Raw genomic sequence first — 25679 nt, 5'->3', positions numbered from 1 at the left:
TTGAGGAGACGACTAATGCAGGAAGTGCCACAAATAGGGAAGGACAGGGTATCATAGGGGTCCTTGGTTGCTGGTGTTTCTTACAATGCATCGCTTGCTTTCTGCACTTGAATCCAGCTCTGGTTCCAGCAGAGAGCCTGACCTCCCTGGGCCATCAGCACCCCCTTGCTCCATGAGAAACCGAACACCTTACCTTGTACTCGATTTGAGGCTCCTTGAGCATCATGCCTGGAGGACCCCCGGGAATTCTGTGCTCACGGGGCATCGAGGATCAAATGAGATCAGCAAGGAACAGTGGACACACTGTGCATTTCTGTCTGCTCACAGTCATGCCCGCCGTCCCATGGGGCTTCACTTACAAAACACAGGCTCAAAGATAAAATTATTAAAAATTCCAAGATGCCAACAGCAGCACATTAAACCAAGCGCAAGGCCCTTCTCAGCACGGGGCACTGTGAGTCTGTGCAGGGAGCCTGCTCGGGAAGCCAGCTGGGCTTCAACCCTTGACCTTCCGTTTTGATCCCATATTTAGATGGTTCTGGTCCACTTGGAATAGAACACGTCCTTTAAACGAGCGGGCCATTCAGGTGCCCTCAGATTCCAGTTAGTCGTTTAGATTTTTGGAAAATAGCAAAGGCTTCCATCTCCTTATCCAGGTCTCCATCCTTCTGCTTTAAATCATTTACATTTTTAAAAAGTCAGCTTGGATCATTTACTCACAGGTTCTAGTGTATTTAAGAAGCTCAAAAGAAAGGAACAAAGGACAGGAGTAGAGGGGGGCATGGCCCATTTTGTCTGATGGTTGGAATGCACCAGAAAGCAAAAAGCTTCTAGGAGTTCTTACGTCTGTTCAAAGACATTGGCTAGCTTGTTCTAGGCATGACCATTTTTATACCGAAACCAAGCAGATGGTTTGGGATGGGGAAGGGTGTGGCTTAGTTAGCAAGGGAGAAGGTGCCCTTTAGGTGACTCCACATTTTGGCGTGCTTTTTGCACATAGAGAGGCTTAGGGAAGCCAAGCCTTCCAAAAGAAATAAGTCCCTCTCTCTGTGGGGAGAGAGGTGAGGCAGGGAGACAGGAAGTTAGGACCAGAGCCAGAATGAAATACTCAGAAAACAATTAACACCTTCTGATAGCTTGCTGCCGGCTGAGGGCTTTTCAGTGGGCTGGAAACCTCAAGTTCCCAGCGAGTTCTAGGAAGCAAGTACTGGTACCATGAACTGAAAAAGGAGTTCTTTCCACCTCTTTTCTTTCTTTTTTTTTAAATATAGAAAGACCTGTTAGAAGAAGTAGTTAGAGCAGAGAGACCACATTTGTACCTTTACTCCCTTTAAGTTGGCCTACCTTCTACCTGGGTTTTAATTTATTGTCTAAGTAACGCTAATTGTAAATAGCTATTTTCATTATTAAATTTGACAGTTGCATGACATGCTATTCTCCAGGGGTCCGCAAACTGTTTTGTATGACCTGCAAGCTAAGATTATGTATTTAAAAGGTTCAAACAAACAGAAGAACAAAGAGGACTACACGGCAGAGACCATGGGGCCCGCAGAGCCTGGGAGATTTGTTAACTGGTCTTCTAACAGAAACAGTTTGCAGAGCCCCAGGCCACCCACCTGTGGTTAGGGACAGCTCAAGGACCCAAAAGCACTAAACGTGGGCACAGGGGCTAGCCTGTGCTAGAGGAAGGCCTAGCCTCCAAACCACGAACCACGGTCTCTCAGGCGCCACCCTCTGAGACCCCGCTTTCATTCCCCTGGGCTGCAGCCTGGGAATCAGGATTTTTACAAAGTCCTCAGGTGGTTCTGGTGTAGCTAAGGTTGAAAAGCACTGCCCCGAGGGCAGTTGTTCTCAAAGTGGAGTACGGCAGAACCAACCTGAACCTGCCCAGCCAGGCAAACATCCTGTCCCAAATGCATGGGGTAGAGAGCGCAGAAGGACAGGGGGAGGCTGGCCAGGGGGCACAGCAAGGCCTCCAAGTCTTGCTTTGCAATCTAAGGCTGGAAATAACTGGAACTGTTCTTCTACTTACAACTGAGGCCCTGGAAGGTGAAGTGAGCTGCAGGAACCAGAACTTGGGATAAGAATAATACCACCAACAGCAATAATGAATCCCTCCCTTATGAAAGTTATCCTTAACAATAATTTTAGCCTTGGGCTCTATTTCTCATTACTACATAGGTTTGTCTTTTAATTTACAGAAGGTACCCTTTTGGTAAATTCAGGGGTTTAAGCCCACCTCACAGTCGTGAATGTTGAGGCACACCTAAGTTAAAGACCTTCCCCAGATCCCACAACTAACACATGGCAGAGCTGAGATTCAAACCCAGGGAGGTCTGGCCTCAAAATTGGGGAGGGTGGGGAGGTGGGGAAGTTTGCCCATGATCAGGCATGATGTGGCATTTCAATAAATCTAAACTGGGTGAGCTTGTGGACATAGAAAGCAATTATTCCCCGCTCTCCTTATTCTTGCCCAGTGTCTCATGCACCCTTGACAGGAGGTGAGCCCACACCATCCAAAGGTTGGATTGCTGACGTGCCATCGTAGAAAGAATTCAAGGACCAGAAGCTAAAGATTCCATTTGAGTTGTCGAGAATGTAGTTGCTACCCACAGAGCTGGCTGGGTCTTTAAATTCTTCCCTCCTCATTTTGGAAATTAGCAGCCAAAGTTGCACATAAATATTACATACCACATATTATCATCACCATCAATAATAATGAGGCATCCTTTTAGAGTTCTTCACACTTCCAAAGCGCTGGAGGCTTGTTATTTCCTGATGTCCTTGAATTAATAGGCTTGGTAACAACCAGAGGCAGTGGGAGCTCAGAGATCATGGCTGTTGGCAGCACTGGGAGCTGCAGTCCTCCCAAAGCCCAAGCGCTGGGCTGAGAACCAGAGATGTGCACTTGAGGGCCAGCTCTTCTCAAACTTACTCAGGGAGAAAGCAGAAATGACATCTATCTTCTGGGTGTCTCTGGCCAACATATGGGAGCAGACCAGCTCCTTCTCCATCTTCTAGTCCTGGGACATGCAGGCAGCTCTCCAAACTTCAGGAACAATGTAGAGATGCTGACGGTGATGAAGTAATTAGTATGTGGTTAGGGAGCCAATGTACACAATATCTAGACTGTTCAGATGCCAAGTCCGTTTCTATAACATCCTCCCTCTGTAACTCATGGAACTAAAAGTTCTTCCTTCTTTTTTGGAAAGAATTAGGGTAACAGTGTGGGGGTTGTTGGTTAGTTGCCATGTGAGTGCATTATTTCCTTGCCCAGAAAGGTCAAATATCTTTAAAAAGACAAGAATCTGTGTGTTTGCTCTCCTGCAGGGAGAAGATTCTAATACTTTCCAAGGGGGTTTCTATGTCCCTAGAAAATATGTTTTCACAGGGCTGAGATGAGGCAACATGGTTTATTTATCAGGGAGCTTAGCAGCTTCCACACTCTCTTCAATAAATTACATCACTTTCTGGACTTAAGACCTAAAAGATTTACATCCAAGTCCCAAAGTGAAAATTGGAATTTAAATTTGGATGCGTAAATGTTCTCTCCCTCACCCTCCTATACATAAGCACACAATTCTGTCGGTCCGTGTGGTATGGAAGAAAGCAAGCTGAACCAGGGTCTGGATGCCTGGGATACCGGCTTCTAGCCCCGTCTCTGCCCCCTCTGGCGTCCCTGGGGTCCACAGGGGCCCTGATCTGTGCCTAACATAAGACCTTTCTCCTGGGATTTGATAATCCAGGTCTTGTCTACAACTACCCCAAATAGGAATCTTAACTTTTTGGTTGGGGGAATTCATAAACCTCTTTGGGGACCTGCTAACACCTATGGAACCCTAGCACATAAATAGTAACATTTTTTCATATAATTTCGGGGGCCTCCAACTTAGAACCCCTTGGAAGGAATGGTCTTTTAGGTTTACTTGCTAAGCCATGGTGTCCTTCTCCAAAGACAAGACAGGCACTATTTTGAAAGCAAAGGAGACATTGTACAAATCCTACTCTCTGGGAAAGGAGACAAGTTTTTATGTCATTGAGGCATTTTTTTTTAATTTCCTGCTGCCTGGAAAGGATTGTCTGTGCCTTTCTGATTCCCAGCGAGCAGGTTGTGAATGTACTTAAGCACCAATTAGTGTGCAGCATAATGAAAGCTTCTTCGCGGGCACCCCTCCTTCCACCCCAGAGCATCTCTGCCAGAGCACAGAGCCTTCTGACTCCCATCTTCCCCCCGATGGAGGCTGCTACCGCTGGCGGGGTCAGGAAGGAGCAGGCCGCACAGTCAACCAGTGCTTGACTGGCCTTCGAGGTCACTCTTTCTGGGGTCCTTAAGGGCCTTCTTATCCCCATAGGACAGAGGAGGACACTGGCTTATGTACATAGGACCGACCTGCCCAAGTTCACATAGCCAGTAAGAGTGACAGTAATTTTCCCTTCATATATGTAACAGCCCAAACCAAGCATCAGGGAACCAGGCTCACGTTCCTATTCACTCCCCAGCTCTCTCCTCCTAGCACCAGGGATGGTGGAGGGAAGAAAAGCCCCCCTCCCACCCACACTCAGGATCATGCATCAGCTGTCACACAAGGACCACCTCCCTGAAGCTCACAGGTGTCCGCTGTGGGCTCAAGCAGTGTCATTTCCCAGCCGGCTCTCAGAAACGATCAGGTCAAGTGAATAGTGGCTGCAGCTGGGGACTTGGGGAGGAGGCTGCACTGGGCAATTTGCACTCGGCTGGGGATCGCACCCTGGAGGAGGGGGCAGCAGAGGGGGCCTGTACATCTGAGGACCTGGTCCCCTGCGTCAAACCTGGTGGGGGTCCTTGTTGAGTCTGAGCGGGGTGGTCGGTGTTGATTGGGGGCCCAGAGCGCCTCCCACATCCTCTAGACTGCTTCAGGGAGCCGTGTCTTACACCCCTTCACCCTCAAACGCACACAACAGGAAAGCATACCCTGGGCCCTAAGAACAGATGCCCCGTGGGGCTCCAGCTCCAGTCTAAGCCCTAAATCCAAGCTTGGGAGGCCCGCGGGGCCCAGAGCATCTCCCATTCTGTCTGGCTCACTGGGGGCTGTGGATGTTTGGGAGTCTCTCCCTCTGCTCTCAGAGTCATGGCCACCCAGCCCTCTGGCCTTCTCGAATTTCTGTCAGGCACTTACAGGTGACTGTTGGCTGGACCACCTGTGGGTGGATGGTGGGGTGACAGGGAGGACCTGCTGCTTCCATCCCAGCTCTGCGCCTGAGGTGGCAGAGCAGAACCGACCAGGGAGGGCAGCGCTGGCTGGCCTCCTGCCCCGGGCCTGTCTGCAGTTGGCAGCCTTTTTGCCTCACCATGATCACGTAGCCTCAGATACAGAGGCTTAGGTGCAGCTTCCAAAGACCAGCCCAGGCCCAGTTTCCTTGCCTGTGTACAGGGCCTGGAAAGTTGTCATGGGCAGCGTGAGCCCACATATGCTGGAAGCTGCTTTGTGGAGGAGGGAGAAGGAGCTCTATCAGTTGTCATGCCCCAGTGTCCCCAGGCCCTAGCTGAGGGCGGAGAGCAGGGCTCAGTTGTGCCAGAAGCCTGCTGGGTGCACGTGGTCTCATCATCAGCTAGGAGCTGGGAACTAATCAGAGAAGCCTGATGCGGTGGCAGATCCTGGAAGGCAGCCCAGCTCATGAAATGGCCTGGCAGGAGCCAGACGAGGACATGCTCCTGGGAGGCAAGCACCAGGAGCTGGGGCAGGAGGATCTCCAGACTGGAGGTGGGGGGAGGGGGGGTTAGAAAGGCTCCTCTAGAGCAGCACAGGTGGTGGATGGGAGGGTGGACCTATATTTCAGACAAGGTTGTGTGTTTTTGAGTAAGTTTCTCCATCTGTGAAATGGGGATCCTAAGAGTGCCCACCTCTTAGTTACTGTGAGAAGTACTATAATAATTATGTCATCACTATTATAATTATTATTATTCCCATCCTCTGTGCAAGCAACCAGTGAGCTAAAGCCTGGAGAGGACAGAAATAGCAAACCCCATGTCCTCGTACGGGGCTGCTGCCATTCCCTGGTGGCCTTGGGCCCACTTGCCCAGGACAGACGCCATATTGAAAAAAATGAGGTGGGGCTGTGGAAGACAATTTGGCAATTCCTCAGTAAGTTAAACATGTGACCCAACAATTCCACTCCTAGGCATTACCCAGAGGCATTGGAAACAGGTGCCCAAACAAAAACGTGTACATGAATGCTCATAGCAGCTCTATTCACTATAGCCAAAAGGTGGAAACAACCCAAATGTCAATCAACAGATGCATGGATAAGTAAAAGGTGGTCTATATATAATTCAGCTGTAACAAAGAATAAAGTACAAATCCATGCTCAAGCATGGATGAACCTTGAAGACATTATGCTAAGTGAGAGAAGCCAGACACAAAAAATCATATATTGTATGATTCCACTGATATGAAGTATTCAGAGTAGGCAAATCCATGGAGAAGCTCAGTGGAGGTCTCTAGGAGCTGGGGGGAAGGGGAGTGAGGGGTGAGTGCTCAGTAGTTACAAGGTTTCCATTTGGGGTGATGAAAAGTTCTGAGCTAGATAGTAGTGATGGTTGTACAACATTGTAAATGCCCTTAAGGCCACTGAATTGTACACTTTAGAATGGTCACAGTGGTAAATTTTATGTTATGTGTATTTTCCCTCAGTAAAAAAAAAAAAAAAAAGGAAAACAGTGGGTGGAACTGGGGCCAGGTGGGGGTCAGCAGAAATGGAACTATCTATAAAATGAAGGGTCTCTCATGATCTCAGATGAGTCTATGATAAGGGATGTAGATTTCTATGATGTAGACCCCAGCAGTTATCCCCCTGCTTCTTTTCACTGGGGACTAGTATGGGGGACAATATGCAATTAAAGAATAAAAAAGCTAATGCCCACATCTTGGTCTCATAGAGTGCTAAAGCTGGGTTTCTTTGTGGTTCCAGCTTTCGGGTAAGTGGGGAAGGGGGAGACAGTGATCAGGTGGGCTTGAATGGGGGGATTCCAGGGGAGTAGGACACCCCTTCAGCCAGAGAAGCTATTATCTGTTTTATTTTTTTTTAAAGCCTTTATTTATTTATTTGACAGAGAGAGACACAGCAAGAGAGGGAACACAAGCAGGGGGAGTGGGCGAGGGAGAAGCAGGCTTCCTGCTGAGCAGGGAGCCCGATGTGTGCCTCGAACCCAGGACCTTGGGATCATGACCTGAGCTGAAGGCAGACGCCCAACGACTGAGCCACCCAGGTGCCCTGCTATTATCTGTTTTATATGTTAGGTTCTACATACAAATTTCTTTGAAAGAATGTAGCTAGAACACCAACTTGCTCATAAAACGAGGCACAGAGAGAGACAGTGATTTGCCCAAAGTGCTGACAAGTAGTGAGGGAAATCCTGAATTAGACCCCCTGACTCCTGGGCCTCTGCTTGCCCACCCCCGCCCCCCAGCCAAACCCCATCTGCTAATGCCTCCATAAATATCATCCCTCAGTGTCAGCAGATGTTCCTAGCATCCTTTTGGCAATTCCCCTTTTTTTGGGAATCACGGGAAGGGAGGACCACCCTTAGTGCCTGTCCCCAGGAGGGAACAGGAACACACACAGTCCCCAACAAATCCCCTCATGCCAAGCTCCAGCCTTCCCTTCGGGGGTGATGACCCAGCAGCCCCCCACCCGGACAGGGGCTCAAGCACGTGTCTCCACATGGGTGATGAAAACAGCAGCTCTTTCTGGGTGGAAATCTTATATCCATTCATTCACGAAGATCAGGGAAATTATAATACAGATCCATCTCCGAGTGTGGGAAAAATTATAGACTGTATTCTTCACTATAATTAAGCTGGTTTTTAGAGGGAGCAGTAAGTATATTAGGCAATGCATTTTTCTTTTTAAAAGGTGTCTTTGAAACCTAATGTGTCAAAATTAAAACCCTGTGCTCTTTGTTCAGAGAGGTAGTGGTTTTCCTCATTGGGTTTAGGGTTTTACTTCTCGCTGTCGGCTCCTCTGCTCCCCTAGCCTGGTCCAGCAGTGCAGGTGGTCAGCCAGGGCCAGCTGCTTGGACTGACAGTGGGCTGGGTTGGCCCACCCTTGACCGCCCTGGACAACACAGTGTCCACTGCAGCCTCTTACAGAGCTACAGCAAATCAACCAGACACAGGCCTGGTTCTCCCTTCAGATGCCCACACTCCATGGCGGATTTTAAAAATTCATTTAAAGGAATGCTTCTTCCCAAACCCCAGAATCTGGTTTATAACCTGCTAAACCATTTGGGTTTACTTAATCTAACTTCATAAGTAGTGACTCTAATTCTATCACTCCCTGAATCAGAAAGTTCACCAGTACCCATTGCTTTCATAATAAAGTCCAGAATCTTGAGCCTGGCATATAGCTAATTTGTCACCTTCTTTGACAAATTCCTACTTGTGCTTGAACTCTCACTAGTAGTTCCTCTCCTGGACACACTTTTCTCTCTGAACTTCATGCATTGGGTTGGATGACGCTGATGACAGTCTCCCATGATGGGAGCTCTCTGAGGTCGGGGCCTGCTTTATTCATTCTCTTCTCTTTAATCTCCAGCCCATTACATCACATAGCCAGGCCTCGAGTGCTCAGTGAATTAACAGATTAATTAATTAGTTGATCTCAGAAGGGAAAGGAGATACATGAAGCACCAACAAGACCACCACAGCAATGAACGAGGGGTAGGCCTACAGCGGGCGGTCGCAGAAGAGCAGAGTGAGTGGATTGACTAGGGGTTGATGAAGGAGGGCAGATGGGGGACATCTGGGTGCAGTGGTAAGGGTTGGGGCAGGAAGTGGTGACTTCTGGGTCATAATCCTGAAGATTGGTGCCCTGGGTGGGTGGCTGGATGGGAGTGTCAGGGATACCAGATGGCCGGGTTGGTGGGGGAGCTACTGACTTAGTTTCAGCTGGGCTGGCAGCCACATGAGAGAACCTAGTGCCCAGCAGGTTTCTGAGAGTCGTCAGCTTGGGAGACGTAGGTAGAGCTGGGTGTGAGTGAGGTTGAAATGGATTGACAGGAGGCAAAGCGCAAAGAATGGTCCCCACCTTGCCCCCGGAGGTAGTGCCAGCCTTTAATTAAAGGAGCACACCAAGAAGAGGACCCAGCCAATGAGACTGAGGAGAGCACAGAGTCAGTGACTCAGTGTCATGACGTCATGACATTCAGATCAGAGCAGATTGGAGACACGGGAAGGATTGGGCAGGGGTGGGGCCATGACACCAGCCGCGGAGAGAGAGCTTCAAAAGGAAGGTGCGCTCAGTAGTGTCCAATTCAGCAGAGGTGAAGCAGGATGAGGTGGGAAAAGCTGCCTCTGGCTTTGGCGATCAGAAGTGACTGTGGGATGAGTGGAGGGGAGGGGGTGGCTGGACTGTGGTGGGCTGCACCATGACCGGACAGGGAAGTGAAGCTTCAGGCCCAGGTGGTGAAGAGAAGAAGGGTCCGGCAATGATTTGAGAAGGAGACAGGATGCAGGGCCACGTGGGACTTGGGAGGTAGCCTGCGTGTCCACCAGGTCAGGCTCGGGAGCCTTCCACCTGCAATCGCTCGCATCCTGGCTCTGGGTGCCAGTCTGCTTGGGGACCACCACGTTGCTCTTGGAGAGGGAGCTACAGTAGGCCTTTCTTTCTTCTTCTCTTTGAGTGGGACACTCTACAGCGAAGACTCTGACTCCTACGGACAGGATTCAGTTAGAGACAAAGCTGGGCCTCTGAGAGAAAAGAAGTTTCTCTCTTTTAATAGTCCAGGGCAGGCCAGCTGTCCTGCTCCACAGTCACACAGGGATCCAGGTTCCTGCCCTCTGTTGTCTCTGCCCTCCCCAAGGGCAGGATGTGGTCTCCAGGCATGGTCCCCTGACCAGCAGCATCAGTAGACCCCTGGAAACTTGTTGGAAATGCAAATTCTCAGGCACCACCCCAGACCTACCGAATCAGAATCTCAGGCTGGGGCCCAGCTCCTTGTGGCTATAAAAGCCCTCCAGGGGATTCGAATGTGCCCTAAAGTTGGAGAACCATTGCTTTGGGGGGCTGTGCTTGTTTGCATGGTGGAAGCTCAGTTTCAGGCACATCTGTGCTCCTACTCCCAGCGGCAAGCCTGGACGTGGCCCTTCCACACACATCCCATTGTCAAGAACTGCCAGTCGGCCAGGTCTAGCTGGGAAATGTGGTTGCTACTGAGGCGGCCGCGTACCCACCTGCAACTCCGTTATAATAGAAGGAAGGGGGGACAACTTTTGACAGACCACTAACAGTCTTGGCTATCTTAGAAATTAGACTTAAATCCGTTTTAATCCACCTCCCATTCTCTAGAAAAAAGAGGAGGATAGCTACCTGTAGATCAGAGTTGAGGTTTATATGTTTAAAAAGGTGCATGGGGGTGGGAGGTTCTCAGTGGTACCAGCCCCCCAGTGTCTGCCCACCCAGTATATTTTTGTGCTGCCCAGGCTCTGTTTGCAAACCTCTAATAAAAGTCAAGAGTCCACCCAGCTGGCTCCATCAGACGGAAGGCACCCAGTCCCGGCAAGGAACACAGGAGAGAAGGAAGATCAGAAATGAGCAGCTGGGTGCTTGCCAGGGCAGCTGTGGGCACCCACATAGACCATGCCCTGCACAACTCCAGTGGCAGCCACTCACGGGCCCCTGATGTGTACAGCGCCTCCTGGAGCTGAGGGGTGTAGCTGCCCTGTCTTTGTCACATTCCTCTGAGCCATCCCTCTGCTGAACCCCAACACCTTGGGCTCTGGGGCCTTCCTCCTGCCCTTGCTCTTTACCATATAGATCTTGAATGGGCCGCCTCTGAAACCTCCATCCTTGCTTGGAGGCTTCTCATGGAGGTATCTCCGTGCTCCAAGTACCAAGCTTGGACAGAGAAATCAACTCTGGCTGGAAGTGACTTTTTTCTTTCCTCAAATCCTGATGAGGGGCACCTGGGTGGCTCAGATGGTTAAGCGTCTGCCTTCAGCTCAGGTCATGATCCCAGGGTCCTGGGATCGAGCCCCACATCGGGCTCCTGGCTCGACGAGGAGCCTGCTTCTCTGTCTCCCTCTGCCTCTCTCCCTGCTCATGCTCTCGCGCTCTCTCTCACTCTCTCTCTCTCTCTCTGTATCTCTGTGTCTCAAATGAATAAATAAAAAATCTTTAAAAAAAAAAAATTCCTGATGAAAGGCCAGAACTGAGAGGTCTTGACTTTGACACCAACACCAGCGATGGGTGCCTGGGTCTGCTAGAGGAGCCTCAGCCCCCTCGGTTATAAAGTAGAGGTGACGGCACCTGAGACCATTAAATGAGAGACCTGGCCTCTTCACTGGCTGCCACCGCAGGGGGCTGGGGCTTCCGACTCCTGGCCAGGGAGTCAGAGGGGCGCCAGGGCCAGAGGTGGCTTCTCAAGACCCTGAAACACCTTGTCTCCATGACTAGGAAATCTTATGTTCCTGAAACACAGGCAGAATGACTTGCCTCCCTTGGATCGGGCATTTATTTAATGAGCTCCTTTCAGGTTGGGTGCACACACACTCTTACCTCTCACAGCTCCGCTGCTCTGCTGCTGAGCATTTTAAGGAGGAAGCCACACGTGGTTGGCGCCGAGATCCCACAGGGGTGGGCCTCCGGGACTCCAGGCTTTCCCAGCCTCTGCTGGACAGCCACCTGGAAGGACTGGAGCGAAGGCAAGGAAAAGAGGGTGTGCGGTTCAGAGAAGGGGGTTACCTGCACGCTCACCTTCCAAACCTGTCAAAGCCGCCCCTCCTGCTGTGGTTTCGTGTGAGGTCTGATTCCATGAGGAAGAGCCTGACAACGCGCCAGGGGTGTCCCACCAGCAGGGGCCGTCCTGTCACTGTTTGTGCCTTGTTTGGGTGTTTTTCCAAAGGATTTTCTACTTTGGCATACCCTGGACCAAGGTCTGCGTTTCTTACCTGAGGCTAGAACTGAAAGATGAGGGGAAAGAGGGGACGACATGGAAAGCTCTGGGGAGAAAACAGAGCAAGTCCCTGGGCTGGCTTCTTCAGGCTCCCCAGGAGGCTCTGTGCTAGACCACGGGGTCCTTCACATTCATGCAGGTTCAGGACCCAGAAGGGAGGGAGTGAGATGTGCTTCTCTCTTTCCCATCATCTTTGACTTAGGTGTCCTGGGGAACTGGGTGAGAAATATTTGTATGACCCTTAAAGAGTGAGGGAGCTTTCCCATGGCCCCTTAGTGCCCATGTTCATCTGTTCATTCATTCGTTCAACATCTAGTGAATACCCATGTGTCAGGTGCTGTGGTGGATGTTCAGGGTACAGAACTGAGCTCAGATTTTAGCAAATAATGCAGTTAAGGGAAATGCTTTAGGCTCGGTGAATGGGGGCTGGTGACCCTGTGTGTAAGAGCGTGTGGCGGGTTGGAGAAACCTACAGCAGGTGGAGGGGATGGGGGCAGAGAAATTCGGAGGCTTCAGGAATACTGACTATCATTGACAAGCACTATGAGATAGTGGCAAAGAGCCAGGATTGAACAGCTAAACTGTGACATTTTTTACATGAAATGGGGCACTACCAATAATCATGCCTAGGCAGTAGGTGTAAACCAAGGTTGTACCGAGGAAACTGGTATTGTGCGGGCAGACTGGAGCATATGGTCCTTCTGAGAAGAGTCCACCCTGAAGTCAGACTGCCTGACTCCAAATGCCACCCCCTGTTTACTAACAGTGTGGCCCCGGGCAAGTTCTCTGACCTCTGTCTCCCTTTCCTCGTCTGTAAGGTAAGGGTGATGCTCATGCCTACTCACAGGGTTATTGTGAGGAGCAAAAGAGGTACTACTTACAAAGTGCTTAGAACCATCCCCAACTCATGGCACATGATTAATATTAATATATTAATTAATATCAATTAATATCAGCCATTGTTACTACTAGGCACATGATCATATACACAGAGCCTTAGGTGATACAGCAGTGCTCAGAAGTTACCATGCCAGTAGTAAGTCCTGGAGTAGAGTGGCATCTCTACCCAACCAAGTGAGCGAGATAGTCCTTCCAGTTTTGTGGATGAGAGAAACTGAGGCTCAAGATCATAGAGCAAGCCAGAAACAGAAGTGGGACTAGTAGGTGCAAGCCTAGTCCTCCTTGACACACAGGAGTGGGGATGGGGGCACCAGTGAGAAGAGAGGGAATGGATAGGGGCACATCATCACCTTCTGGGCTTAATGACATCATTGGCCCTGCTTTGATGGCAGAAGCCCTGCCAGTGCTGCCCATGGAGCCCCACCCACAGGACCCCAGGCTGTGGCCCTGCCTTTGAGGGCCTCCTCACACCCCACTGAAGGTGTTACTTTTGCAGTGCCGTGCCGTGTTGAGAGCCAAAATGAGGTGCTTCATGATCCCTATATCCCCTGCTTTCCCCCCACTTCTATTCATTTCATAAAATGATATATTATTTCAGCAACATGATTAACAAAACTGAAGAATACACATTCTTTTCAATGCACATGGAACATCCACTAAAAGAAATGGTTTTCTGGGCCATAAAGCAAGTCTCAACAAATTTCAAAAGACTGAAATCACACAGAGCATCTTCTCCAGCCACAGTAGAATCAAGCCAGAAATCCACAAGAAAAATACTACTAAAATATTTCCAAAATGTTTTAAAGTCAAGTGACACACACATAATCTTGGAGGAAAAAAGGAGTTGCAGTGGGAATTAGAAAAATACTTTGAAATGAATAGTGACAATACCACAAATCAGCATGTACAGAAAGCAACCAAAGCAGTACTCAGAGGGAAATACGTAGCCTTCAATGCGTGTGTGCACTCTGAAAAAGATCAAAAAGTTCTACAATTAAGATCTCTGCACTTTACTGTATGTTTGTTAAGCTTCAATTTTAAAGATTTTATTTATTTATTCATTAGAGACAGAGAGAGAGAGGCAGAGGGAGAAGCAGGCTCCCAAGGAGCAGGGAGCCCGATGCGGGACTCGATCCCAGGACCCCGAGATCATGACCTGAGCCAAAGGCAGACGCTTAACCATCTGAGCCACCCAGGCGCCCAAGCTTCAATTTTAAAAGTTTAGAAAAACAGAAAATCATCTGATGTAACAAATTTACATGAAAATACAAGTGAGTAATGACATTTAACTATATCTACATTCTAAGAAAGATTTATCTAACTAAAGTGATTTTTGTCACACGTTCAAACTGGAAAATTTCAGTGGTCAGTGTAGGAGAGTTTAGAAACCTTTTGAATGGACCTTAGGCCAACCCATCCAGCAGGAGGTTATATGAAAATTGCATTTTAAGGTCATGTGGGTAAAACAGAGCTTAGAAAGTAAGATGTTGATGAATGATTTAAAGAGAGAGAGAGAGAAGACTAGGAAAAATGAACCAATATATTTTCGTAAGTAGAGATTTAAGCCTAGGAAGTAGAAACGCAGGGAGTTCATTCCTGGTATCAGTGGGCTACTTCTAGGATCACCCTTAGAAAAGGCCCCCTACAACAATCAGTTGCCTTCCAATGTATAATTGATTCCTCTATACTTCTATAGAAAACATAATTCTCTATAATTCTTACCCTGTCTCCTTCCACCACTGGTTATTTGGTAGGTTCTCGTGATTTTGAGGCTCACCTTAATATTAACCTTAGTTAAATCTTATTAATATTTGTATCCCTTTTCTTTTATTTATTTTAATTTTTTTAAAGATTTTATTTATTTGAGAGAGAGAGAGTGAGCATGATCCAGGAGGAGGGGCAAAGGGAGAAGCAGACTTCCTGCTGAGCAGGGAGCCTGATGCGTGGGCCTCAATCCCAGGACTCTGGGACCATGACCTGAGCTGAAGGCAGATGCTTAACTGGCTGAGCCACCGGGTGCCCCGTATCCTTCTTCTTCTAAAATGACTTTCCTGTCTAAACCAGTCTACTGTGTTCAAGTAAGGTCCTGACTTTCTGCAGTAGATTCTTCATGTCACCCAGAAACAGGGTCTCCTGTCACGGTCATCTAGGTAGAGTCCACTAGCAGGTGGGTGGGCTTAGGTGCAGAGGCCGTGAGACTCTATCACCAGCTCTCAGATACATGGCCTCAGGCTGATGTATTCTGTAGGGTTACCCACACATTGTCCTCCATTAGAGAGGCTCTTAGGGAGTTGGTTGTATTGATTCCTTTGTTCTTGTGTGGCACTGAGCTTATAAAATGACAGTGCACGTAGTTCTTGTGAATTCTCCATCCTGTTGGATCCTCACAACCACCCTACAAGGGAGATAAAGCTGGACCAGCATCAGGTCCATTTCACAGAGGAGGAAGCTGAGGCCAAGGGTCACACTGCTGTAGGTGATAGCTGGTATTCACACCCAGTCTTCTAACCTGCTGACTACTACTATCTTTGTTTGTTCATTGATTCTTGTCAGAAGCACTAGGGAGGTCCTTATTTCATGGGTCAGGCTGCAATTTACAAAAAGACCCAGAAAAACATACCAAAGTGTGGTACCCATCTCCAGGCAGAGAGTCCAAAACTCAGTTTATGTGTAAGTGTGGAGAACAAGGGAAAAACCAAACCACCTGCTTCAGGTTATGAGTGGAGCCCTGATGGATGCATATAATGCATGTGGGCACTTGCAAATAAAGTAAAAAAATAACCCATGTACTTAGGAAAATATATCTCTCCGAGCATAAAAACTAAGACTTCTTAATGCTAGGATTTTAATTCAGGGTCCGCCTACAGCACCATCCATATGACGCTATAGTTAGCAATCGAACCTTAAGTTTGGTCCAGAAGAGTTTGGTCCAGAAGTTTGGTCCACATTCATTTACCTGCACACAACAAATATGGTGATATAAAGAAACAGCTGGTGGCAGCCCAGAGGCCCCAGGCCAGCCCATGCCCCACTGTAACCCTAGCAGCTGCTGGCTCCCCAGGCTCGAAGTCGAGGAGATGGAGGACCAGGGAGAAGAGGGTAGTCCCCCCAGAGGATTCCCCCAAGCAGTTTGGTATCTTGGTGGTGACAGCCAGCATGGTACTCCCGACCCAGGAATGCTGGCCCCACCACCTCCCGCAGCCCCCGCCTGGGGTCTCTGCCTGGGGAAGCTTCCCTCATGCTTAGCTTCAACCAGAGGCCACCAAACTGAAAGAAGTTACGAGAAGCCAAACCTAGAACTGCCAGACAAATGTAAAACATCTCCATCCACGCTGTGCATGTCTCTCCACGTTCTAGTTCTGTGCCTTGGTTTCCTCTTTGGTAAAAGGGGTAGGACACCATCATGGGATCGTTTTAAGTAATAAATTAATTACTGCACATAGAGCATGTAGCTCAATGCCTAGCATGCAGTTAGCACTTAGTAAATGTTTAATTATTATTATTATATCAGCCAGTCAATCTTGTTGGTGCCCATGGAGCTAGGAGACCAGGTCCCTCCCCTGCTGCCTATCTGCAGTGTGACTTTGGCCCCAGTATGGACCCCCCCTCCCGGGCCAGGCTTGGCTTTCTTGGTTCTCAAACGGGCCAAGCTAGTAACCCCTTGGGCATCTTTTAGCTAACCCATTCAGAGGGTTGGAGAAAACCCCACTTTCCTGACTGCTTCCGAGGGACCATCCACCCACCGGGGAACGGGTCTGCCAAGTGGAAATTAAATGAGAAAAAGACAAGGACAAAAAAGGGCAAAGCTGTCTGCGTGGGGAAGAAACCACGTTACGCAGGACTGCGACCGGTTTCATTAGGAACCTAAATTAAGTTATAAATTCAGCCACTTAGATTGTGTTTTTCCTTTCCAACTGTTGTTGCCCATCCTGCAGGCATGGCCCCTAGTTGGCCAGGAACCCAGAGGTGGAAACTGGTGCTTACTGAGCAGAAGGGGTGGGGGAGGGGTTTCCCCCTAGCAAATGCACACTGGTTTTGTGTTTATTTTAGAATCACTCAGTTCCCTGGAGGGTATTATGCTGAGCGAAATAAGTCAAACAGAGAAAGACAGGTATCATATGACCTCACTGATATGAGGAATTCTTAATCTCAGGAAACAAACTGAGGGTTGCTGGAGTGGGGGGTGGGGTGGGAGGGATGGGGTGACTGGGTGATGGACACTGGGGAGGGTATGTGTTCTGGTAAGCGCTGTGAATTGTGCAAGACTGTTGAATCTCAGATCTGTACCTCTGAAACAAATAATGCAATACATGTTAAGAAAGAAAAAAAGAAGAAGAAGAATGTAGCAGGAGGGGAAGAATGAAGGGGGGGAAATCGGAGGGGGAGAAGAACCATGAGAGATGATGGACTCTGAAAAACAAACTGAGGGTTCTAGAGGGGAGGGGGGTGGGAGGATGGGTTAGCCTGGTGATGGGTATTGAGGAGGGCACATTCTGCATGGAGCACTGGGTGTTATGCACAAACAATGAATCATGGAACACTATATCTAAAACTAATGATGTAATGTATGGGGATTAACATAACAATAAAAAATTAAAAAATAAAAAAAAAAAGAATCACTCAGTTCCCCAGGAGCCCCCTCCCCTACCTCAGATATGGGGTGCTCACCCCTTAGGAAATGAAGAATCAGGGCACCCCCAACCTGAGCTTTTGCGAATGGGAGCAGACAGAGAAGAGGCTGGCGAGATCCCAGGAGTAGAGAGTGTAGGGAAAGGAGAGAAGTCACAGCTAAGAGTGGCCAGCAGGATTGTCCCCAGGCCCCTAACCTGATTTGCTAGCCTTTTCTGCGGCCACAGTGCCCAGCCAGACCTCCAGGCCTTTGCTCACATCACACTGTCCCCTGTCCTGTTCTGCCTGCGGTGGCCCTACCTGTCCCCAAGGGTGAGATTCAGTGCCCCCGCCCCCACCACCGTCCCAGTGTGGCAGAGTTACTGCCACTTCCCGTGTGCCACCATCAGGGTGTAGAGGTGATCTGCATGCCTGTGCTGCACACCCACCGTTGCTGTGAGCCCTGCAGGACTCACTCCAGTGGCTCTGAGGACCGCTCCTGGCACATCACGGGGACCCCATGCATGTTTGCCAAGTGACTGGAGGATGGGGCTGGCCCAGGGGCTGACGGTGCCACAGTACTTACCTGTGATTTCGACAGTCTGCTCCCAAGGACTCCACACCCCCTGCCGCCATCACCCCCATCACCGTTAGAGGACTCAGCTCTGATGCCCAGCCATCCCGCAGGGGGGTCCACTCTGCTCCCGGGTGCTCACCCTGGCTGAGCCTTGCCCTGTGCAGCACAAGTTCCCACACATCTGGCTAGCCCACTGGGCTCCTTCCACAGACCCTCCATCTTTTCTGCATTTTGAGACTCATTTCACTCAGGGCGGGGTGGGGGGTGGCAATAGAAGAGATCATAATCCCCAGTTCTCACGGCTCATGACTCTACACATCTGGCCTGATGAAAGTCCCCAAATCTATCACGTCGTCATCAAGGCATGTGCAGTTGCTTTTCTGAGCATCTTATGGCATGGGTCCAGCCCTCAGGCCACTGGCTGACCTTGACTGCCAACTTTGTTCTGCACTCGGAGCCTTGGTCTGGAGGGACAGGCACCCCAAAGCCACACTACCCGGCTGTCTGGGAAATCTCTGACATCTCAGCAGGAACAGGGTCCGAAATGTGCATTCGGAGCAAGAGGGCGCACCCAGCTCGAGTTCCACCCCCACCCACTCAGTTCTGTCTATTCAGATGCAAAGGGTAATCATGGTGCAGGGTTATGGTCCTCGGACCAGCAGTAGCAACAGCACCTGGAAGTAGGGTGACCCACCATCCAGTTTGCCTGGGGTGACCCGGGTTTAGCACTGAAAGTCCCACATTCTGAAAAATCCCTTGGTCAGTCCTGGGCAAGCCGGGTCATTAGCCACCGCAGATAACTCTGACACTTGTGCAGGAACACCACGGCCCTGCCCTGTGGATGGGAAAACAGACACCCAGAGAAGGGCAGTCCGGAGCCCGAGTGCCGGTGGCTAGAAAGGGGCAGAGCCAGGGAGTCCCGCCTCTGAGCGCAGCTCAGCAGCCTGGCTCAGGCAGCAGGTGCCGCAGACGCACCAAAGTCGAACCAGTCGGCTTGCTAGGAGGTTAAAAAGGCACCAAAAAGGACCCAAACCCGTTGCTGTTGTCAGTGGGCCCTGGGGTCAGGCAGGGAAGGTGGGGACGGCCATCTTCAGAGCTGGGGGGACCCCGCTGAGCCTGGAGCCTGTGGATAGGCAGCGAGGAGCTGGTGCCCCAGATGCAGGCGCAGCAGAGCCACGGCGCGGAGGGAGGGGCAGCAGGTCTCGTAAGAGGCCAGAGAAGGGATCAGCTTGGCTAAAGCGGGGCTCTAGGAGACATGGTCCCCTCTTCTTTGTACTCAGGCTAGTCTGGGACCCCATGACAAAATGCCGACTACCTCCTCCGTGGGGGCAGGGGTGAGGTGTCTCTGCCCTGCCTGCCCCCACTGTCTCCTCTTGCCCCTTAGGGACACTTCCTCCCATTGGTTCGGAAAGCCTGACTCCCCCAGACAGAAATAAAACCCACTTAGGAAGGTAGTCTGTTTCCCGCAAATCCTCAGACACTCCTCAGAGCTCAGTGAACGTGGTCTCGGAGGCTCGGAAGCCCTGGTTCCTCCACTCCTGGCAGGTCAAGTAGCATGTGTTTGCTTTTCTCCTCTCCAGGGGCTACTGTGGCCTTTCCCACTCCCACCGCCCCTCCCCCTTCCGCCCCTCCCCCATGTAGTACTCTCTAACCACAGGGGAGGCCCAGGAAAGCAAGGTCCTGGAGAGGGCTGTCCATTAGGACAGCTGTCCGTCTGCCAGGGGTCCCATCCCGAACCATCTGGCAAGTGGGCTAGGAGTGCCCACCCTCCTAGGAGGCTGGTTGCTTCACCCTCCCTGTCCACCTATCCTGGGTCACTAGGCAGTAGAGTTAGTGGCATTTGATGTCCCAAAGCTGGTGCACAACAACAGGAGGATGTTCAGTGAGGCCATCCTTAATGAGACTTGCATTTCAGAGAGCCCTTTCAGGGGCAGATGGGCTGGGGCTGATGGGTGCCCGGCGACCAGTTAAGAGGTTAGTGCTGAAGTCCAAGAAAGAGAGGACGAGGTCTGAACCAGACCAGTGGCAGCAGGGATGCTGAGCAGGGGACAGACACATATAGGCAGGCAGTGAGTACCACTAAGAGACAGCGGGGGAACCACCCCAGGGAGGTGGAATAAGAAGCCGTGTGAGAGATTGACATGCAAGGGAAAGGCTAGGAGAGCAGGGGAGTATGGGTCCCAGAAGCCAGGGGGCAGGGGCTGGGCCACAGTGCCACATGCTGGGAGAGATCCCAGTGACATGAGGTAGTGAGGATTCACCTGTGGCAGAGTGGTATCAGTGCAGGATGGTGGTGAGTTAGGGATCCAGGACAGGGGAGGAACAGGAGATTCAGGCAGATATTTTCAAATGAGAAGGCTAAGGAATCAGCCAGAAGAAGGCCTACGGTAAAGGAGCTTTTTTTTTTTTTTTTTTTTTTTTTGCATTGAAAAGAAGGGAAACTTGTGATTGCTGATTTCCCTGAGAAAGATTGTACTCCAAAACCATCTGAGACCCAGGCTTTTTTAAACTGATGACTCTGCCCTTTCAGCTCATGGCTCAAAGTAGCTGCTTGAGCCGCAGTCCTTTCCTCAGCCTTGCAGGCAACAGGAAGAAGGAAAGGATGAGGAGAGACATGCCCCCTCCTCAGTCTAAGGATATTTCTAATTATCAGAGATAAAGGATGACGTTTATTGATGATAGAGGGATCAATCTACCAGGATGATATCACAACCCCAAATCTGTATGTACTCTATAAAACAATTGCAAAATATGTGAAGCAAAAAGAACAGAACTGAAGGAGAGACAAATTCAGAGTCACATGGAAGTCTGTAATATACCTTTTGAACAGAGAGTGGAACAAGCAGAAACAAAATCAGGGAGGATATAGATGTGAAAAGTGCTGCTAACAAATTTGGCCTAATGAACACACACAGAGTTCCACACCCTGCAGTGGCAAGTTTCATGGCACGTGAAACATACGCACCCAGAAGCTGCATACACCCCTTCTGCCTACGTGCCATTTGCCAGCAGTTAATCCTGGCCGCACCTAGCAGGAAGGGGTGCGGGGAAATGTCTGCTCCAGGTGGCTAGTACCCACTAACACTGAGGGATTCTAGTCCTTAGGCAGAAGGGGAGAACAAGTATTAAGGAAACCAGCCATCCTGTGTCCCTTCCTCGTCCCCTCCCCTGAGAGCAGGGCACAATGGGTAAGAGCTTGGACCAAGTCAGATGCTCCGCATTCTCTCCTGGCTTTGCCGCTTACTTGCTGTGTGACTCTGGACAGTTTATGTAACTTGGCTCAGCCTCAGTTTCCTTATCTTTCAAAATGGGAATAACCTGTACTTCCTAGGACTGTTGGGAAGATGGATTAAGATAACACGTGTAAAGCACTTAGTTCCGTGCCTGGCACATAATAAATGCTCAATAAATGTTAGCTGCACAGAGAGGTTAAGTAACTTAGCCAAGGTCACACAGCCAATAAATGACAAGACTAGCTTTCAGATCCAAGCATCTGGCTCCAAGCTGGTACTGACACTTCTTCGGGACCTCTGGCAGCCCCAGCACAGAGCCCTACCTGTAGTGGGGATGCAGTGGGGGGACTGGGGGACTGCTACCACCAATTAGCCACGTCACTTTAGAGAGTGTTAATTTCCCCACTCCCTCTGCAGAAGGTTGACTTAATGAGCCCAACATTTCCCATGACCCTGACATTCTGTGGTTCTGTCTTCTCTACCACTAATGGCTGAAAATTTTACCAATAGAAATGTGTTTCTTTTTGTTAAATCCCATCTTCTGCCTCAACTCCTTTTTTAGAAATACAGTTTTCCTTTAGAGGGTCCTGACCCCTTGGTTTATAGGACTAGAAGCATCTGTAGCATGGTTCTGTGGGCCCTGGTTGGGAGAAGAGGGGGAGGCAAAGGGAGAAGAGATGCAGACAGGAGAGGCCAGGCCCCAAACAAACCATCCATTTAGTCATGGCCCGCAGCAGCCCAGTGGCGCTCTTGTCAGGCACCTGCAGGATGGCCACGTAATAGCTCCTATCCCAGTTGCCCGGCTGACCCCATCTGTCACCATTTCTCACACTTTTTTGTAGGCTTCCTTTTTCCTCCTTCTGTATTTTTTTTTCCACTGCACTGCGTCTCAGATGAAATTGGAGAAAAATGGGTTTTGTCCTTTTTTAACCAGAAGACTAAAACTCTTAAATTACCTTCTTCAAGTTCTGCAAATAGAAATCCCAAATAAGACAGCCACCTTTTCCTCTCTCTCTCTCTCTCTCTCTCTCTCTCTCTTCCTCTCCCTGTCTTAGGAGCCCAGGAGCTTGAAATAAAAGGCAGGATGGTGGCTTAGGAGGAATGATCCGAGCTTGGCCCAGCACCGGCCAAGGAAAAGGAGCGGGGCAGTGGCAAGGAGGGCCCAACCGGAGGTGGGGAATGAGGGAGAAAGAAATGGAAGTGAGCAAAACCAGTGCCCCATTGCTTGTGGTTCTAGAGTAAGAGGTCCCCTCGAGAGAGCGAGTACCTCAAGGAGCAGCTACTGTGTGAGTGTTAGGCCATGGATGGGTGCCTGGGGGAAATGGAGCCCAGGGGAAGCAGAGAGTACAGGGCTGTTGTTTAGACTCACCGAGAAGCACACAGGACCACGGGCACAGTGAGCCTCCCCTGCCTGCGTCCGCCCACTGATGTCACACACGGTTCCCAGAGACTCCAGCAGGGGGCAGCAGGACAAGGAGAGGGAGCATGGTTCCAGGGCAAAAACTAGGAATTCTGGGGCTGGAGGCCTGGGTCCTAATCCCTGCCACACACACTACTAATAATAGCTAATATCTACTGAGCGCTTACTGCTGAGCACCTCACAGAGATGATCCCATTTAATCTTCCAAACAAGCCTGCGATGTAGGCTTCATTATTCTCTCTGCTACAGACGAGGACGCTGAGAAATGGGAGGTTGCACGACTGGCCAAAAGCCTCACGTATCTTGTGGCAGACCTGGGTTTGAACCCAGGGAGTCCGACTCCAGAGCTCTTGTACTTCTTCCTGCCAAACAACTGGGCCTGCTTTGCTTCCTCATTTGGAAAGTCATGGTGCAGGGGACCTTTGGGGTGGACTGGATGAGGTTGACGTCCTTTCCAGCGTGGACCGCCTGATTTGGGGCTCATGCCTCACCTGTGCACACAGAGGTCCCGTTCAAATGATGCAGAGTGCCAGGTAAATTTGTGCCCTGCAACCCTGATGAGACAGGGGAGGGGAATAAGAACACTTCCTACTGTAGGAAGACTTGTAGGTTGGAGTTATGGCAAAAGGGCAAAACCGAGATCCAAAGGGTCTAGAAAATTCTGAGCAGTTCACCTCTATTGTGCATCCGATAGCCTTTGCATTTCCCTGCTCTTTGCTCCAGGTTACATACCCACAGCCTCAGACCCACCTGGCCAAACAGGCTAGGAAGGAGCTCTGGCTCTGGGAAGGGCGAGGGGGTTCGCTATGGGGCCCCCTGCCAGCCCCCTGTATCTACTTCTTTGCAGGCCCAGCAACCATGGCCCATTACAAGGCCGAGCAGGACGACTGGCTGATCGTCTACCTGAAGTATTTACTCTTCGTCTTTAACTTCTTCTTCTGGGTAAGTGAATCTTGCACAGGCATCCCCTGGCCCAGCACGGAGTGAGTCAAACCACCTTTGTTCTTTGTGAGTCACCACTCGGGCTGATTTCTTCCAAATCAAAGACCACCCATGGGCAAATTCTGCCTACTCTAAAGCAAATATGTACATTTGCCACTGAGGGGGAAGAAAAGAATCTGGTCTGCAGGTTGGCGTGGAGTCCGGACCACAAGGCATCTGAAGAGAGGATTCATAAACATAACAATGAGCTTTGTGCTCCCGCGGCTATACAAAGGGTCCAGCTCTATCTTCCCTGCTAACTTGTTGCACCAGGGCCTTGTGGGAAATGTGCCTGCCTGAAATAATTGCCTGTTTTCCACCGTTTGCCTTTCATGGTTAACATTCTCCAGGCCCCAGGGCAGAGAAACAGAAGTCCTGGGGTCGGGGCTGGTGCGGTGGGAGTGGCCTCCATAGTGACTCCCCTCAGGAAGCCTGCCCGGTGAGGTCTTCCAGGCAGAGTGGAGTCTGTCCACTTAAAGCAGTTATCGAGGTAATCGGGAGCAGAATACCACTGGTTCCGCGAAATAACCAGACACTGGAATGTGTGTATTTTATATTCCAATCTCCCTAGATCTGCAGCGGCAGAAGGGTGCTGGGAGAGGAGGCTTTCCTAGGCTCTGCTGTTTACTGATGGTGCCGCCTGGGGCACGCCACTTAATAGGGCTGAGTCTCTTCCCGCAGCTACAAAATGGGAATCATTTCTAACTGCCTGGGATTTGTTAAAAATGAGACAACAGGCCCCAAATGGAGTCACTTAATGCTAAGCCTCATGTCACCAAACCTAGACTTAATTACAGTCGCAGCTCTCCCAGAAATGGCATCTTAAACCAGTCAGTCAGGAATCCCCTGATGAGCACTAGTTAGGTAATCCACCTGCTAGACCCCTGCCTTCCCCTAAAGGAAAGTAACCTTGCAATAACCAACTTGCTTTTTTGCCTAGCATAACATCCTTAGTCCTGCTCCCTTCTGGCTGTAAAAGTCTTTCCTTTGGTGCAAACTCATCGATGCTCCTTTTTATCTGCTAGATTGGATGCTGCCTGATTGGAATCAATTTCTGCTCAAAGAAACCCTTAAAACATTTAATATACCTCAATTTATCTCTTAACAGTTCAATTAGCAGATGCCCTAAAAGGGTACGTGGCAAGTGCTTAGCTCAGTCTCTGCACATAGAAGGCATTCAGTAAATGCAACATTTTGGATATGTTAGCTGCAGAAGGCTTGCAAATACCACCAAATCAGCCTGCTGGTAGAGTGGAGCTGAGGTCCCCGCTTCCCTTGGGAAGAATTCCCTCCCTTGGCAGAGTCTTAGAAACATCTCAGAAAGGCAAAGGCAAAGATAGGTTATATCTACGTGTTCAGGGTCTTTCATTAAGACTAAATAAATTGCTTGAGATGGGGGGGTGCCTGGGTGGCTCAGTCAGTTAAGCGGCTGCCTTCAGCTCAGGTCATGATCCCGGTGTCCTGGGATCGAGTCCCGCATCGGGTTCCTTGCTCAGCAGGGAGCCTGCTTCTCCCCTGCCTGCCATTCCCCCTGCTTGTGCTTGCTCTCTGTCTCTCTCTCTCACTTTCTGTGTGTCAAATAAATAAATAAAATCTTTAAAAAAAAAAATTGCTTGAGATGGGGAAATGTGTTAAGACCCTGAAGAATCATGTTACAGGAGTTAAGGATTAGTGGGCACGGCAAGGCCAGGGTTTGGGAGAGCCTTGGAGAGTAGACACTCATTTGATGCTATCTGTTAAAAAGTCGAATCATTTGATGTTTGTTTAAATGTCTTTTGCAAATCCCTGAAACGAACCATAAACTTATTTTATTTGCAACTTTTATCTTCCTGTGCAAGAGTTTCCTGGAATAGTAAAGCTGGCTTGATGAAGCCAATGGACTAATAAAGTCACGGTGATGTGATCAGTAAGCTGTGTGGGTGCAGATAGTTTTGATTCTCAGAGGTAAATCCAATAATCCAATAGAGGGCTTAGGATTCTCGTTGAGTGAGGATTTTTTTTTTTTTTAAGAATAAGTATGTTTTTCCC

The 25679-nt window shown here is 49.7% G+C and overlaps 1 protein-coding gene and 1 long non-coding RNA gene across 10 annotated transcripts in view; both read left to right on the top strand.

Annotated features, from left to right (window-relative positions):
* LOC144382337 (uncharacterized) overlaps positions 1-25679 on the top strand; it is a 1106857-nt gene that overhangs the window by 908472 nt on the left and 172706 nt on the right. The window lies entirely within an intron of this gene.
* The window catches only part of TSPAN11 (tetraspanin 11), a 71348-nt gene that overhangs the window by 6794 nt on the left and 38875 nt on the right, over positions 1-25679 (top strand). For all 9 annotated transcript variants that reach the window (XR_004914047.2, XR_004914045.2, XM_036082110.2 and 6 more), the window contains exon 2: positions 23518-23612. Coding sequence is in view for 7 of the 9 variants with exons in the window: in XM_036082110.2 (XP_035938003.1) it covers positions 23529-23612 (84 nt within the window). In the remaining 2 variants the exon portion in view is untranslated. The remainder of the gene's footprint in view (positions 1-23517; positions 23613-25679) is intronic.

This window comes from Halichoerus grypus, chromosome 6 (genome assembly GCF_964656455.1).
Source record: "Halichoerus grypus chromosome 6, mHalGry1.hap1.1, whole genome shotgun sequence".
Classification (NCBI taxonomy): Eukaryota; Metazoa; Chordata; class Mammalia; order Carnivora; family Phocidae; genus Halichoerus; species Halichoerus grypus.
This window is presented reverse-complemented; position numbering and strand designations above follow the sequence as displayed.